The sequence below is a fragment of the Crinia signifera genome, chromosome 9 (assembly GCF_055691185.1).
Source record: "Crinia signifera chromosome 9, ASM5569118v1, whole genome shotgun sequence".
NCBI classification, from domain to species: domain Eukaryota; kingdom Metazoa; phylum Chordata; class Amphibia; order Anura; family Myobatrachidae; genus Crinia; species Crinia signifera.
The window spans coordinates 166,723,416-166,741,391 of NC_139225.1; the positions used below are offsets into that span (position 1 = coordinate 166,723,416).

At 49.5% G+C, this 17,976-nt stretch overlaps 1 protein-coding gene across 1 annotated transcript in view; it reads right to left on the reverse strand.

Moving 5' to 3' along the window:
* Positions 1-16,000, reverse strand: part of GIPR (gastric inhibitory polypeptide receptor) — a 58,075-nt gene extending 42,075 nt beyond the window's left edge. Inside the window, exons 1-3 of the mRNA XM_083160409.1 lie at positions 15,870-16,000; positions 3,352-3,459; positions 3,152-3,276 (exon numbers count right to left, since the gene is read on the reverse strand). Coding sequence (XP_083016535.1) covers positions 3,152-3,276; positions 3,352-3,459; positions 15,870-15,957 — 321 coding nt within the window. The 5' untranslated portion in view covers positions 15,958-16,000. The remainder of the gene's footprint in view (positions 1-3,151; positions 3,277-3,351; positions 3,460-15,869) is intronic.
* Positions 16,001-17,976: the final 1,976 nt, after the last annotated feature.

Genomic DNA, 17,976 nt, shown 5'->3' on the forward strand with positions numbered 1-17,976 from the left:
CTTCTTGGCAAAACTGAATGCACTACCTGGCGACTTCAACAATGTTATACTGGCCACCATGGACGTGGGGTCATTATATACCGTAATTCCCCATGAAGATGGCTTGGGAGCACTTCGACGGGCACTATACAGACATCAACAACCAGCACGTCCACCGACAGAATTCCTACTGGACCTAAGTGAAAAGGTGCTGAAGTATAACCATTTCCTATACGGTGAGACCTACTATGTCCATTGCTCCGGGACTGCCATGGGTTCCAACCTGGCACCTTCATATGCCAACATATATATGAGCCAATATGAGTGCACCCACATATACCCTACCTACGGTGAACACCTGCGTTTTTATAAACGCTTTATTGATGACATTTTCATCATGTGGCAAGGCACCACAGAAACCTTCACGGACATGGTGGACACACTCAACAATCTTGATCACCCTGTTAAATTCACCCATGAAGTCAGCCACTCCTCAGTTAACTTCCTTGATATCTCCATCAACATCAACGAGGGACGCATCAGTACCACACTATTCCGTAAACCTACGGACAGAAACACTCTTCTTCTTGCCTCTAGCCAACACCCCCCGGCACTAAAAAACAACCTGCCCATCTCCCAATTCCTGTGCGTCATGCGCAACAACTCAGAGGAGATACTCATGGAGGAGCAACTTGAGGAGATGGCCAATCGATTCCGTGAGAGGGGCTATGCCACCACCACCATCAATGGCTGTCTCAAGAAAGCACGGAAGAAATTCGCCATGAATAAGAAAAAAACTGATGAAAACACTGAGAGGATGGTATACACTACCACCTTTGATAATATGTCTACTAGAATCAACAAGTCCATACGCCAGCATTGGCCAATTATCAACTCAGACCCTCAGCTACATTTGACCAAAACAGCCCCACCCATGATGGCATACAAGAGAGCACCGAACTTGAAACAACTCCTAATGAGACCCACCAAACAACCTGACCGTACCTTAAACACCACCTGGCTCATGGAAAGAAAGCCGGGATGCTTTAAATGCAGTGGATGTGCAACGTGTAGAAGCATGATCACCGGACCCACATTCCCACACCCCCATACTGGACGACAACTGAAAATAAAATTCAAACTCCATTGCAATATGGATCATCTGATTTATATACTGATATGTCCCTGCGGACTCTACTATGTGGGAATGACCACTAGAAGATTTAGAGAAAGAATGGAAAACCATAGACTGTCCATTCGCCAAGCCACCGAGTCTGGGACGGCAGACCTACCGGTACCGAGACATTTCATCAAGATGAAACACACTGTACCTGACCTCAGATGCAAACTCATCGACTGGATACCACCGCCAGCCAGAGGAGGGGATCGAGCCCTACTACTACGAAAAGCTGAAAGTAAATGGATCTACACTCTGGACACAATAGCACCAAGGGGGATGAATGAGAATAATCCTCTCTCCATATTTCTACAATGAGAACACCACATAACATCTGAGTGAATAGACACTCCTCTGAGCTCGTTTCTCAATTTGCATTATATTACTTTATACGTCCAGAGTTTTTTCATGTTTTTTCGGATGATTTTTCACGTTTTTTCCCAAAACCAGTTTCTTCCCATTTTTCCCATTTTTTTCCATAATACACAGACCGTCACGATCATATCACAATACTTGGCCTCCCCCTAGACATAGATACACTCATTCACAGTATAAGCACGGTTGGTTCATACAACCTAATACAGCCCCCTAGTCAATACTAAGGGACCACGGTGCCCCACCCGGACATATAGCCACCATACTTCATTTTTCCGCATGATTTTTAAGGCATATATGGATGTATGCTCTAATCTCTGTTTGTTTTGACAAGTGCATCCAAATTTGAGCACAGTATAGCCAACCTCTTACACCATCACGCATAGACAATATACTGCGCCTGCCGGGTATGATAGCCCCACTACTTGAGGGGGTACATGGAGTTCCTCCCCATAACTAATGATTGATTATTGCACGCATATTTGGTCATTGACTGCGCTGGCGCCGCAGTGATACTTTGCCATGTTTAACTATGACCTTTTTTTCTTTCACAGACATGTGTCTGCATATCTCTTTGTTTATATATTACCTGTGATACTGGTCATACACGTTCTTATGACTTATTATATATACTGTTCCCCCTATGCCTGTTGTCCTGGTCCTGCTGGCAGTGCTGTGCATTACAAGGTTCCCCACCGTCTGAATGACAGTTCCACATCATAACATTGACACATGTGACCCGCACCAGCCAATTAGGGGCTGAGGCTGAGTGTCACATGTGATCTGTGCCCCCAGTCGTTGTCACAGCGTTACCCCTTTGAGACACTATGTCACCGCTATATGAGCGGATCGGCGGGGCACCGCAGTACAGCACTGGCCACCTGTTGATCGCAATTTACACAGCGATCAGCGCCGCATACATCGCGGCCGCGCACTTCCGGTTTACCCGGAAGTGACGTCATGCGCTCCAGCAGTTGGAGCGCAATTAGGTGGTGGGAGGTAACACTCCCCTATATAAGCAGGACCCGGGGCAACGCTCACTTGTCCCTGTTCCACACCTATTGCTGTTGCTGATATTTGACTGTACCATGCTGCCTTGAGAATGGTCCTGAGGGACCGAAACGTCGGTAAGCTTGTACATTATTAAACCATTGGGACTTTGAACCTAAATAACACTATTCTAAAGTCTGGTGAGTGCTGTTTTCCCCACTTGGGGAGTTTCCTGTATACATATAGCTGGGTCCTCCTGAACTCAGCTACATATACGGCACCCCAGCGGCTACCATTTGTGAGGGTGAGAGTGCAGGTCTTTTGTGTATGTATATATATATATATATATATATATATATATATATACACTAGTAATCCCACTCGAAGCAAATTCTTCGCTGCCAATAGATGGCAGTGTTTCGGTGACAGACTGACACTGGTCGTATACTGTATATATAGATGATACTAGTCGGCTGCCTTGTGATTTGCATGTGTGAGAAAGCTGTAGTTTCACTCTCTGCCAGCAGATGGCAGTGTTTTGGAGACTTGGACACTAAACATATATATAGATGATATCACGGTCACCAGGGCAGCAGTACATGGGACATAGGCAGCAGCGATGTCTCTTACCTCTGACTGCACCTGTTCTGGGTCCACGTTCTCGCACTGGGTGTGGTCTCGCCACGGCAGGTCACTCTCATCCCGCACCCACTCACCATCTGCACCGCAGCGCCGGAATACAAAGCCATCCTTTACTGAGGAACAGAGAGAATGTAAAGCACAGTGGTCCACACCCTGACAGGGCCACCCCCCATGTTCCCTCTCCTCACCTTGAGCGTACCATGGCAGGTAAGATGGACATGGCTCTGCATGGGTGCTGTTAGGAGTGGCGTCCCCCCAGCATACGTACATGTCAAATGTGCGATTACAGAAGACTCCTGTATGTGAGAGAGAGCATGGGTGATGGTAGTATGTGACATTGGGCTAGGGATGCCCATTGGTGCAGTCGATGGCGACATTATGCGACATTATGCAACCAACCATCGATGGAAATAAACTGTGTTATGGAAGACCATGGTCATCCAATTTCTTTGACTGAGTGGCCCATAGGCCAATCAGAATTTGGGAGCAGTGTTCCAGGGTTGTCAGGGGTGGAGCTACAGTATGCTCCATGTCCCGGCACATTTTTGGGGAAAAAATAGTTCTGCTGTGCCATCGATGGAGGGAAACATCTGGTTCTCCCCCATCGATGGCAAAAGTATTCCACATCACCCATTTTAAATCATCGATGGTCAATGGCCATTCATACATTGGGCCAGAGGTGGCAGAAGAGGATGAGGAACTGGGGTTTGGCAGCATCTGGTGTCCGATGGGTCGAGGGTGGAATATTGTATGCTGTCCGTGCTAAGGGCCAGGAGCAGAGAGATGGCATAACGGGCCAGGAGGAGTGTGAGAGGGAATGTAGCGGAGGATGAGGCAGAAGACACCGGCGGACTGTATGGGAGGACACAAGAACTAGGACAGGCCAGAAATATGAAAGCCTAAGACACAATGAAGAGGAGGGTGGTGCTCATGGAAAAGGACAGAAGAGGGCTTGAGGAGGATGAGGAGGGAAAAGAGGCCACTGGTCACTGTAACTGTGACATCCCGGAAATGCATAAATATTATAATAAGTATGTAAAATGTATTTATTTGATGAAGATCCCTCATAGATGGAACATATTGGGATTCAATCCCCTCATAGAGGGAGAGTTTAGTAATATATAAGAAAGCCCATCTGAGGGGAGGTGGGTTAATCCCAAACTGTCTTGATGGAGAAACTTCACCACCACAAGGCTGTGGACTGTACCAATCTTCTGAAGGGAGAGGGGAGGCTGATAAGTGACAGTTAATCTGCTCACAGGCAGAGTGAGAGCGCCACAAGCCCAGGATGAGAGGGGTTAAAAAGCAGAGCTGCATGTGACAGTTTGGCAGTTGCTGAGGAGAGAGACAGAGCAGGGGTGTGCGCTGTCATGAGAGCTGCAGAGGCACCAAATGTGGCAAGAATTACCAAAAGGTGACTCCCGTTGACGCAGTACGGTTGTCCAGTGTTTGTCCCCATCAGGAAGCAGCGCCGTCCTGCTGGTCAAGAATCCCATGGAGGTGCTTCAGAATTGGGCTGTGTCATAAGCCTGGCCTAGCTGATTGAGGCCGGTAGAGCCTCTCTATTCCACAAAAAGAGTGAGTGAGTCAAGCCCCGGAAACCCCTGAAAGGCAATAGGGGTGGACCCGAAATTATTCCCTAGGGTTTAAGAACAGACTTGGGATAGGGAAGCAGACTTTGCACCTTGATTATAGGGCCCCACAGGACATTCATTGCTAATCAAACTAGGAGATATAATACAGCAGCAGAAAGGATTATAAACAGAGTTGTCAGTGCAAGAACTCAGGATTATAACTGAATACAGGGAGAAGATCCGTTAATGTGCACATAATATCAATTTCCCTTAAGAGCTAAATTGCGCAATTTAGAGAAAAAGACTTGGGGCGAAATTTAATAGGGTGCGTTTTTTTTATTTTTGCGATTTTTTTTCGCAAAAACTGCCGTTTTCGGACATTTTCCGAAAATCGCATATTTTATATGTTGCAATTTTCGGAAAAATTTGCATTTTTTAAAGGTGTTTTCCCATTAAAAAGTATAGAACTCGCATATTTAATGGGTTGCGATTTTTAGTAAAGGTTACTAAAAATCGCAAAAAAAATAGACCAGGTTCTGACTGGCGATTTTGTCAGAAACATGCACAGATCATTGAGATCTGTGCATGGTTCTGTTGTAAAAAAATAGTTAAAACAAAAGAAAAAAACGGCGTGCTAGGCGGCCAATGGAATCATCCGGAGGAGAGGCGCGGAAGATGGACATCTCTGCGCCTCTCCAGTCTGTGAGCGGGTACCAGCCAGGAGCAGCACGTCTGCCGGAGAAGATGCCGGGGTCGTCGCCGGGGACCAGGTGAGTAGGATTTCCTTCCTCAGGTACCCCTTTTGGATTACTTCGGATCCTGGACCCCGGAGACATCAGCCCTGGAGCCCAGGGCCCCGGAACCAGGACCAAAGCCCCGGAACCGGACTCTTCAGCCCAGGAGCCCCGGACCCAGGATCCAGGGACCGACCTATGGGCTCAAGGTAGGTAAGTATCAGTATGTGTGGGCTGTGGATGTATTAAACTTTTATTTTTCCGGGTGTCAGTGTGTGTTTTTATTTAACTATTTTTTTGTACTGTGGAACTACAAGTGCCAGCGGGCCCTTTAATGCCCCGCATGCTGGGACTTGTGGTTCTCCAAGTCCCAGCATGCGGGGTAGGCTTGCTGGGACTCATAGTTCTACAGTATAAAACAATAGTTTATTTTCTTTCTTTTTTTTTACACTTTTTATCAGCCCGATACCCACCGCCCGGGGCATCGGGGACAGCCCTGGACTTTCAGCATGTGCTGGTAAGTCCTGGAGGGGGGGGTACCCCTTCATTGGGGGGGTCCCCACTTCCCCAGGACCCCTGACCAGCCACGGGGATAATGCTTTGGCCGCGGGACCTTACATAATAAGTGTCCCCCGGCTGTGGCATTACCCTGCTGGCTGGTTAGGTCTGGTGCTGGTTCTTAAAATACGGGGGACCCCTAGTCATTTTGTCCCCCGTATTTTGGGAACCAACGCTGGACCTTGAGCCTGGTGCTGGTTTCATTAAATCAAGGGAACCCCTATTTGTTTGTCCCTCTGATTTTATGATACCAGCACCGGCTTTTTGAGCCTGGGTGTTATGCACACGGGTGTCCTCCCCAAATGTTATGGACACGGGTGTCCTCACCAACCCTAACTCCGTTGCCTCCACCTAGAATCGACGGACGAGTGCAGGGCTAGGCTTCACCTGGGCCCGTCTTGGCTGAAGGGCGAATTAGGTCCGCCCCACTCCGCTACAGGCAGGTCTTAAGTATGGACAACTCGTCCGCCGAGGCCAGGAGAGAACAAGGGTAAAGCTAACTGAACCAAGCGGTGAGGACAACCGAGCCCTAAGGGCGGATGTGAGGAACACCCCGTGACTAAGAAACTTATGGGGTAATACGATTACCAGTGAATGTAACAATACACATGAGTTGACACAATAAGAAAAGAATACTGGTGAACCCAGGGGGGTATTGGTGTAACAATACACAATGATGACACAAAATCAGAATAACGAGTGCGGACCCCACGGGGTAGTACCGTGGGTTCCAGGTGTAACAATACACTATGAAGATGACACAAAATATATAAATACACAGTGATCTCAGAACAAGAAGGTAAGTGAGAAATCCCAACTTATCTGAGAACAGTGACTGCTGCAGGCAAGGCAGGCTACCACCAGGATAATAGCCAGGAGGTGGATAGGAATGCTGGATGCGGCAGCTGGAAATCCACAGACAGGCAGGAGCGGGACAAGAAAGCCAGGAACTGGGAACACTCAGAACGCAAGGTCAGAACTATAACCGGCGTCTGAGTGTCCCGGTGAAAAGGTTTAAATAGAGAGCCGGCCAATGGTGAGCAGCTGCGGCTGATCACCTGGGCGGGCGGCTGAGCCGGAGTCTTCCCCTTCCGCCTGGTTGCCTGACGTCCCCCGTCGCCTAGGCAACTGCTGCAGCTGTGGGGGAAGAGATTGAGGAGGCGGACCTGGACGCGACGGCGTCCCTGCTGCCTAGCGATAGCCGGGACGTGCTGCAGGGAAACCACCAGGCTAGCGCCGGAACTACCCGCGGGAGCCCTGACAGTACCCCCCCCCCCTTGAGGAGGGGTCACCGAACCCTTACTGCCAGGCTTCAAAGGAAATCTGTTGAAAAATTAACCTGGGAGCGTGTAACAACCTGTCAGGAACCCAAGACCTTTCTTCATCCCCGAAGCCCTGCCAATGAACTAGAAACTTAAGCTGCCCCCGAATGACCTTGGAATCTAAAATGCGTTCTACCACAAATTCTTTATGGTCCTTTACAAGGACTGGTTTACCGCATTGCTTAGGGTGAAAAAGTGTAGAGACCGGCTTGAAAAGGGAGCAATGGAAGACATTATTAATTCTCAAAGACCTGGGTAACTGCAACCTGAACGCTACTGGGTTAATTTGTTCAATAATGAGGAATGGTCCAATGAATTTGGGGCCCAGTTTCGGACACCTCTGACGAAGCTTGATATTCCGAGTTGACAACCAAACCTTTTGACCAATCCTAAACAAACATGGCCTCCTGTGCCTATCGAAAAAGAGTTTGGACCGTGCAGAGGACTGTTTAAGGGAGAGATGAACCTTCTTCCAAGACTCTCTGAGAAGAGAGACTGCAGAGGAGGAGGACTGAGCTGCATTTATGGGAATGTCGAAGGAATTACATTTAGGATGAAACCAAAAATTACAGAGAAAAGGCGACCTTTTGGATGACACATGGTAAGCGTTGTTATAAGAGAACTCGGCTAAAGGTACCAGCTCTGCCCAATTGCTCTGACACTTGGATACGAAGCAGCGTAAATATTGCTCTAAGGCCTGGTTGGTCCTTTCGGTTTGTCCATTGGATTGTGGGTGATACCCAGAGGACAGACTGAGCTGAATCCCCAGACTGGAACAAAAGCTTCTCCAAAACATGGCCACAAACTAAGAACCCCTGTCCGAAACTATGTCCCTGGGGAGACCATGAAGTCTAAAAATGTGAGTAATGAACAATTGGGCTAACTCTCTGGCAGTGGGAAGCTTGCGCAATGGTATAAAATGCGCCATTTTGCTAAATCGATCGACCGTGACCCAAATGGTGGTGAAGTGGGCAGAAGGAGGAAGGTCGACGATGAAATCCATAGAAATATGGGACCATGGTCTCTCCGGAATAGACAAAGGAAGGAGTTGACCCACTGGTGATAATCGAGAGGACTTGTGCCGGGCACAAATCGGACAAGAGGAAACAAAGTGAGTCACGTCCTGTTTCATGGTGGGCCACCAGACTGCTCTGGACAAGTGTTCAAGAGTCTTGGTGATACCTGGATGTCCAGCAAGCCTACTGGAATGAAAGTCCTTGAGGACCAACTCTCGTAAACTCTTGGGAACAAAAAGCCGATCCTGTGGTGTCAACCGGTGAGCAGAGGACTGGGAAGCGAGGACGCGTGCTGCTAAATCTTGGGTCAGAACGGCAATAATAATAGAAGATGGGACAATGGGTACTGCATCTAGTCTGGCACCTTGAGTGGTCTGAAAGCTACGAGAAAGTGCGTCAGCTTTGATGTTCTTGGGACCTGGTCTAAAGGTGATAATGAACCGGAATCTGGTAAAAAACAGAGCCCAGCGTGCTTGACGCGGGTTTAGTCGTTTGGCCGATTCGATGTAAGCCAGGTTTTTGTGATCTGTGATTACCGTGATGAGATGCTCTGCTCCCTCAAGCCAATGACGCCATTCCTCAAATGCCCATTTTATGGCCAGAAGTTCCCTATTGCCAACGTCGTAATTCCTTTCTGCCGCAGAGAATTTACGAGAAAAATAGGCACAAGGATGAATCTTGTGTTCATGGACGTCTTCCTGAGAGAGAACTGCACCGGCCCCAACATCGGAAGCGTCTACTTCGACCAGAAATGGATTTCTGGGATCAGGATGACGAAGAATGGGGGCCGAACAGAAAGCCCTCTTCACCTTCTCGAAGGATTCAATGGCCTGGTGGGATCAATTTTTTGGATCTGCTCCCTTACGGGTTAACTCGACAATGGGGGCGACAATATCCGAAAAGGAGCGGATAAACTTGCGGTAATAATTTGAGAATCCTAAGAATCTTTGAACCGCTTTGAGATTGTTGGGGCGAGCCCATGAAAGAATAGCTTGTACTTTACAAGGATCCATAGAAAACCCCTTAGAGGTGATGACATAACCCAGAAAAGAAATCTGGGAAACTTCGAACTCACACTTTTCCAACTTGGCGTACAAGTGATTCTCCCGTAGTTTTTGGAGAACCATGCGGACATGTTGTCGATGTTCTGAAAGATTCTTGGAAAAAATAAAAATGTCGTCCAGATAGACTACAGCAAATAACCCTAAAAAAGGCCTGAGTACTTCGTTTATGAGGTCTTGGAAGACTGCGGGGGCGTTGGCCAACCCGAACGGCATCACCAGATATTCGTAGTGGCCAGTGTGGGTATTGAAGGCCGTCTTCCACTCGTCCCCGTGGCGGATTCTTATGAGGTTATATGCACCCCTCAAATCGATCTTTGAAAAAACGACCGCTTCCCGGATTTGATCAAACAAGACCGAAATGAGGGGTAACGGGTAGGAATTCTTTATCGTGATTTGATTCAGAGCCCGGTAGTCTATACAGGGGCGTAAGGACCCATCCTTTTTCTCCACAAAAAAACCCCGCCCCCACAGGAGACTTAGATGGGTGAATGAAACCCTTCTCAAGGCTTTCTTTTATATACTCATCCATAGCCTGGGATTCTGGGACAGACAGGGCATATGAACGCCCCTTGGGCAGCCTAGAGTTGGGGAGAAGATCAATGGCACAATCAAACGAACGATGAGGGGGCAATGTCTCTGCTTCCTTCTTGGAGAAAACATCAGAATAATCCCGGTAGGGAAGAGGTAAAGCAGAAAGGACAGGGTGTGAGGCTCGGAGAGAAAGAGAGAGACAGTTGTCCGCACACGAGGACCCCCACCGAGTGATCTCCCCCGAGACCCAATCTATGTTAGGGTTGTGTTTTTTTAACCAAGGTAGGCCCAAGACAAGAGGAGCAAAAGGACAATGAAAAATGAAAAAAGACATTTCTTCGGAGTTAAGGGCTCCAATGGACAACTGAAGGGAAGGAGTGCGAGAGGAAATACTGCCATTGGAGAGTGGGAGACCATCTAACCCACAAACGGAGAGGTTCCCCTCAAGGGGAATGGGATCGAGCCCTAAGGACTTGACATGGGTGGCGTCAATAAAATTGCCGGCCGCCCCACAATCCAAAAAGGCAGAAACCTCCGACACCTGCTTCCCAATGGAGAGGGTAACAATAATTAAGATGCAATCAAGGGGGGAAAAACAAGTTAGGCCTAAGTGCACTCCCCCGAAGTCACCTAGGCCCTGTCTTTTCCCGCCTTAAGAGGGCAGGCCACAGCACGATGACCCTGGCCTCGCAGTAGAGACACAAGCCCTTAAGCCTCGTCCGGTTCTTTTCGGAGGCGGACAGGCAAGTGGCCCCAATCTGCATAGGCTCTTCACCTGAAATCTCCGGGGTATCCCCGGAAGGGTGAGAGGAAAACACCCCCGACTCCCTCTCCCTCTGACGTTCACGAAAGCATCGGTCTACCTTGATGGCTAGCTGCATGATCTCATCCAGAGATGTGGGAGAGGGATAATGAACCAACGCGTCCTTAATACCATCAGACAACCCAATTCTGAATTGACTGCGCAGGGCCGGGTCATTCCACCCTGAATCAGTCGCCCATCTCCTAAACTGAGTACAATAGCTCTCTGCAGTACACTGACCCTGCCGTAGTGCCCGAAGGTTCGCTTCGGCAGAGGCGGACCGGTCAGGGTCATCATACAACAAGCCCATAGCAGAAAAAAAAGAGTCAACGGAGGAAAGAGCTACATCTCCAGCTGGGAGGCCGAATGCCAAGGTCTGTGGATCCCCCTGGAGGAGGGAAATAATTATGCCAACACGTTGGGACTCAGAGCCAGATGAGACCGGGCGGAGCTTAAAATATAATTTACAGGCCTCTCTAAAGTTCTAGAAATGTGAGCGATCCCCAGAAAAACGATCTGGGAGACTAAGTCTAGGCTCCGGGTTTCTAGAAGCAGACACGACACCATGGACCCGCTCCTCTTGTGTGTTGACCCGGAGTGTAAGCTCCTGGAGTTTTTGTGTAAGCGAATGCATCTGTCCTACCAAAGCATGACCGGCGGCCTGCTGCGCAGGATCCATGATAGTAATGAAACTGGGCTAAGTGTGGCCGGTTATAATGTTATGCACACGGGTGTCCTCCCCAAATGTTATGGACACGGGTGTCCTCACCAACCCTAACTCCGTTGCCTCCACCTGGAATCGACGGACGAGTGCTGGGCTAGGCTTCACCTGGGCCCGTCTCGGCTGAAGGGCGAATTAGGTCCGCCCCACTCCGCTACAGGCAGGTCTTAAGTATGGACAACTCGTCCGCCGAGGCCAGGAGAGAACAAGGGTAGAGCTAACTGAACCAAGCGGTGAGGACAACCCAGCCCTAAGGGCGGATGTGAGGAACGCCCCGTGACTAAGAAACTTCTGGGGTAATACGATTACCAGTGAATGTAACAATACACATGAGTTGACACAATAAGAAAAGAATACTGGTGAACCCAGGGGGGTATTGGTGTAACAATACACAATGATGACACAATATCCGAATAACGAGTGCGGACCCCACGGGGTAGTACCGTGGGTTCCAGGTGTAACAATACACTATGAAGATGACACAAAATATATGAATACACAGTGATCTCAGAACAAGAAGGTAAGGGAGAAATCCCAACTTATCTGAGAACAGTGACTGCTGCAGGCAAGGCAGGCTACCACCAGGATAATAGCCAGGAGGTGGATAGGAATGCTGGATGCTGCAGCTGGAAATTCACAGACAGGCAGGAGCGGGACAAGAAAGCCAGGAACTGGGAACACTCAGAACACAAGGTCAGAACTATAACCGGCGTCTGAGTGTCCCGGTGAAAAGGTTTAAATAGAGAGCCGGCCAATGGTGAGCAGCTGCGGCTGATCACCTGGGCGGGCGGCTGAGCCGGAGTCTTCCCCTTCCGCCTGGTTGCCTGACGTCCCCCGTCGCCTAGGCAACCGCTGCGGCTGTGGGGGAAGAGATTGAGGAGGCGGACCTGGACGCACGGCAGCGTCTGCCGAATGTCGCGGCCTGATGACGCAGCCGCGTCCAGTGACGCGACGGCGTCCCTGCTGCCTAGCGATAGCCGGGACATGCTGCAGGGAAACCGCCGGGCTAGCGCTGGAACTACCCGCGCGAGCCCTGACACCGGGGCTGGTTATGCTTAGGAGGGGAAACCGCACGCCGTTTTTTTTTTTTCATTTTTTTTTCAACACACCGCACATTACTGAAAATGTGCCGATTTTCATGACTGAAAATCGCACATTTTCAGGACTTAAAAATCGCACAAAATCGCACTGTATTGCGCTATTTTGCCGCAAAATCGCATCTCATTAAATATGCGCAATAACGCGATTTTAAAAAGTGCGATTTTTATACATGCATAAAAATCGCGTGTCATTAAATTTCACCCTTGATTTTTAATGTTATAGCAATATTGATATTTTAGTTATTTATTTGAATAATGTATTAGTTGTGCAAAACCAATGTTTAAATGTAACATTTAAATATTGTAAAACTGAATTGTTGTAATTTAATAAACCCTGTTAACCTTTATCTTAGCCTTTGTAAAATTACCTGAAAAGAAAGATCTGAGCTAATACTAGAGTGTTACAAATTTGGCGTCACGAACAGGATCGAATATGAATGTGCAAGGAGGCAACCCCACCGCAGATGAAAACAGGATCAGGATCCTTAATGACAAGATCGCTGAACTAACCCAAAGTCTCGCTGAGATAAAAAAAAAGCTATGAGACCTAAAACGGGAATGTGCAGTACCAACAAACCATTGTGATTCAAAAGGGAGGACAATATGTCGAGGATGCAAACAAAGTGGTCATATCAAAAGGAATTGTCGACAACCCACGAGAAAAACGCACAGAGTAGGTCCACCGTGGGAAAGAGGACCCAGAGATATAGGCTATAGCACAATAGTTCAGAACCAGATTAGCGTATCTGGAGTAACATCTGTAAGCGATATTCATCAATTCAGCCCAAGAAAGATTTCAGGTCATGTTGTGTGGTTTGGTATCCGGACTATTTGTCTACACCAAGAAGATAGACAGCCATTAGGTCGACACCATTAGTTCGACAACTCAATAGGTCGACATGCCATTAGGTTGACATACCATTAGGTCGACATGTTCTTTAGGTCGACATGTCATTAGATCGACACTACCATTAGGTCGAAAGTGTCTAGGTCGACAGTCAAAAGGTCGACATGTTTTTTTTACTGGTTTTTTTGAGCCAACATGTGCCCACAGGCGGTATTTCATGCCCTACCATCCACTTCGGTGTGGAGTTAGATTATAATAGTGTGCCGAGCGCAGCGAGGCACTGTGCCCGAAGCATTGCGAGCGAAGCGAGCGATGCGAGATGCCGCGGTTCACTTCAAACTGTGTCCATGTCGACTGTGTCGACATTTGGGGTAAAAAAACAGTGAAAAAAACCATGTCGACCTTTTGACTGTCGGCCCTTTGACTGTTGACCTAATGGCAGTGTCGACCTAATGGCAGTGTCGACCTAATGGCTGTCTATCTTCTTGTTGTAGACAAATGGTCCCACATCCATGTGGTTTAGTGTACCACGTGGGTATGGATTTATAAAGCGAGCTGACACCAAAAAGAAGAGTCTATGTGCATTACTCTGCCATTGAGAAGACCAACCCTGATGAGTGCTTCAAGAGTCTGGGAACTGGAGAAATAGTTGAGTTTGATTTGGCAAATGGAAAGAAGGGCATCAAAGTGATTAATGTAACAGGTCCTAATGGTGTTCCGGTGCAAGGCAACAAATATGCCACAAATCACAGCCAATACTGGCCCTGTCCACACTGTAGAGATTCTCCACGCACCTGTCAACAGGATATTCGACACAATGGAGGTGGAGAGGAACCAGGAGAAGGTCATAGTGCGGAAGAAAGTACTAATCCTCAGCGGCCTTATTGCCACATGAGAACAGAAGAATCTGGACAACAACATGATTTTCCTGAGCAAAGTGAATTGGTGGAACGAACAGACAAACAAACTGTGGAGAAACAGAATGAGACAGTGCAGCAAAGACTGCAGAATGTGGTCAAACAGCAACCGCTTCAAGAGGTGTATGTGATAGTAAATTAAAAGTTGAAGACATCGATTTCAGTATGGTCAAACCAAGTCAAGCAGATTCAAGTACATTTGATCAAGAAAAAGACACAGAAGAAGTGATTTGTGTGGCTGTGGCTGGGGGATTGGGAACCCTTCGGCTGGTTTCACACACTCCGGCTCCTGCCGGACGGTGAAATCCCGCACGGCCCGGGAGCCGTTCCGCACACATTAGTTGTGAATGGACACTATTGTGTCCATTCACACGGGACGGCTGTGGCCATCCCCTCCATGATAAACTACTCCCTGGCCGTGCGGGATTTAACCGTCCGGCAGGAGCTGGAGTGTGTGAAACCGGCCCTAGACCCAATTCCCCAGATTCTGTTATGTCAAACTCTAAATCTAAGGTTCCTGAAGAATCCAGGGTACTTGTGTACTAGCACGGCGCCCACGATAATTAGTCGGCCGATTTTTATCGCATCGCATGAGATGCGATTTTGACCCATATACAATGCTTAAATGCACCCCCACACCACCCCGCTAGTATAAACGTGAACCTGAAGCGTGGTGAGGGGCGGCGGTACGCGTCCTACGACCTTTTCATACCCCCACTATCCACGTTGGCGTGGAGTCGATTTTATAAAGTGGTGAGCGCAGCAAGCCACCGAGCCCAAAGCGTGGCGAGCACAGCGATACCAGACTGGTATCACTCAGACCTCAAGTTCACCACTATAACCTCTGAGGAGATAAAACTGATATACCAGCAGGCTTTTAAGAAGTCTAAGGTAAATAACCAAGGTACCTCACGTAGGCAGCGTAGATATTAGCCATGATGTAGAGTGTAATTTGTTATCTGATATATTGTGTGTCTAGAAAATTAGTTTCGTGGAAATTGTGAAGATGAAAATTCAAATATTGTAATTAAACAATTTAAATGTTTTATGTCCTTGTTGATGAAGTGCGTGAGGACACGCATATTTCTAGAGGAGAAACATGTGACATCCCAGAAATGCATAAATATTATAATAAGTATGTAAAATTTATTTATTTGATGAAGATCGCTCACAGAGGGAACATATAGGGATTCAATCCCCTCATAGAGGGAGAGTTTAGTAATATATAAGAAACCCCTGCTGGAGGGGAGGTTGGTTAATCCCAAACTGTCTTGATGGAGAAACTTCACCACCACAAGGCTGCGGACTGTACCAATCTTCTGAAGGGAGAGGGGAGGCTGATAAGTGACAATTAATCTGAAGGGGGCTCACAGGCAGAGTGAGAGCCCCACAAGCCCAGGATGAGAGGGGTTAAAAAGCAGAGCTGCATGTGACAGTTTGGCAGTTGCTGAGGAGAGAGACAGAGCAGGGGTGTGGGCTGTCACGAGCGCTGCAGAGGCACCAAATGTGGCATAAATTACCAAAAGGTGACTCCTGTTGACGCAGCACGGTTGTCCAGTGTTTGTCCTCATCAGGAAGCAGCGCCGTCCTGCTGGTCAAGAATCCCATAAAGGTGCTTCAGAATTGGGCTGTGTCATAGGCCCAGCCAAGCTGATTGAGGCCGGTGGTGCGCAGTTACGCAGAGCCCCTCTAATCCACAAAAAGAGTGAGTGAGTCAAGCCCCGGAAACCCCTGAATGGCAATAGGGGTGGACCCGAAATTATTCCCTAGGGTTTAAGAACAGACTTGGGATAGAGAAGCAGATTTTGCACCTGGATTATAGGGCCCCACAGGACATTCATTGCTAATCAAACTAGGAGATATAATACAGCAGCAGAAAGGATTATAAACAGAGTTGTCAGTGCAAGAACTCAGGATTATAACTGAATACAGGGAGAAGATCCGTTAATGTGCACATAATATCAATTGCCCTTAAAAGCTAAATTGCACAATTTAGAGAAAAACACTTGATTTTTAATGTTATAGCAATATTGATATTTTAGTTAACCTTTATCTTAGCCTTTGTAAAATTACCTGAAAAGAAAGATCTGAGCTAATACTAGAGTGTTACATAACCAGGCCTTCTTCTAGAGGGTAATTTGCGGGAAGGGGCTCAGTGCACACCTGCATAGGGGCGAATACATGGCCGAGGGCCCATGATGATGATGATGATGATGATGAAGACGGTGAGCAGCTCTGATGATGATGAAGACAGGTGCGCGACTGCAGCCTGGGTCGGGTACAGGCCGGCCCTGCTTCCTACATAGCGCCATACAGGCAGCGTTCCTGGAGCCACAGAGTGCCCCTCCACCTCCTCCCAGCGGCATCCGCAGTGGCAGAGTGCCCCTCCACCTCCTCACAGCAGCGCGCGCAATGGCAGAGTGTCCCTCCTCCCAGTGGCGTGCGCAGTGGTAGTGTCCCTCCACCTCCTCCCAGCAGTGTGCGCAGTGGTAGTGTCCCTCCACCTCCTACCAGCAGCGCGTGCAGTGGCAGAATGTCCCTCCACCTCCTCCCAGCACCGCGCGCAGTGGCAGGGCCCCTCCACCTCCTCCCAGCAGCGTGCGCAGTGGCAGAGTGTCCCTCCACCTCCTCCCAGTGGCGTCCGCAGTGGCAGAGTGCACCTCCACCTCCTCCCAGCAGCGTGCGCAGTGGCAGAGTGCCCCTCCACCTCCTCCCAGCAGCATGCGCAGTGGCAGAGTGTCCCTCCACCTCCTCCCAGCGGCGCGCACAGTGGCAGAGTGTCCCTCCACCTACTCCCAGCGGCGCGCGCAGTGGTAGTGTCCCTCCACCTCCTCCCAGCAGCATGCTCAGTGGTAGTGTCCCTCCACCTCCTCCCAGCAGCACGTGCAGTGGCAGAGTGTCCCTCCACCTCCTCCCAGCACCGCGCGCAGTGGCAGTGCAGCTCCACCTCCTTCCAGCAGTGTGCGCAGTGGCAGAGTGTCCCTCCACCTCCTCCCAGTGGTGCGCGCAGTGGCAGAGTGTCCCTCCACCTCCTCCCAGCAGCATGCTTAGTGGCAGAGTGTCCCTCCACCTCCTCCCAGCGGCGCACGCAGTGGTAGTGTCCCTCCACCTCCTCCCATCGGCATGCGCAGTGGCAGTGTCCCTCCACCTCCTCCCAGCAGCACGCGCAGTGGCAGAGTGTCCCTCCACCTCCTCCTAGCAGCGCGCGCAGTGGCAGAGTGTCCCTCCACCTCCTCCCAGCGGCGCGCGCAGTGGCAGAGTGTCCCTCCACCTCCTCCCAGCGGCATGCGCAGTGGCAGTGTCCCTCCACCTCTTCCCAGTGGCGCGCGCAGTGGCAGAGTGTCCCTCCACCTCCTCCCAGCGGCGCGCGCAGTGGCAGAGTGTCCCTCCACCTCCCCCTAGTGGCGCGCGCAGTGGCAGAGTGTCCCTCCACCTTCTTCCAGCGGCGCGCGCAGTGGCAGAGTGTCCCTCCACCTCCTCCCAGCGGCGCGCGCAGTGGCAGAGTGTCCCTCCACCTCCTCCCAGCGGCGCGCGCAGTGGCAGTGTCCCTCCACCTCCTCCTAGCGGCGCGTGCAGTGGCAGAGTGTCCACCTTCTTCCAGCGGCGCGCGCAGTGGCAGAGTGTCCC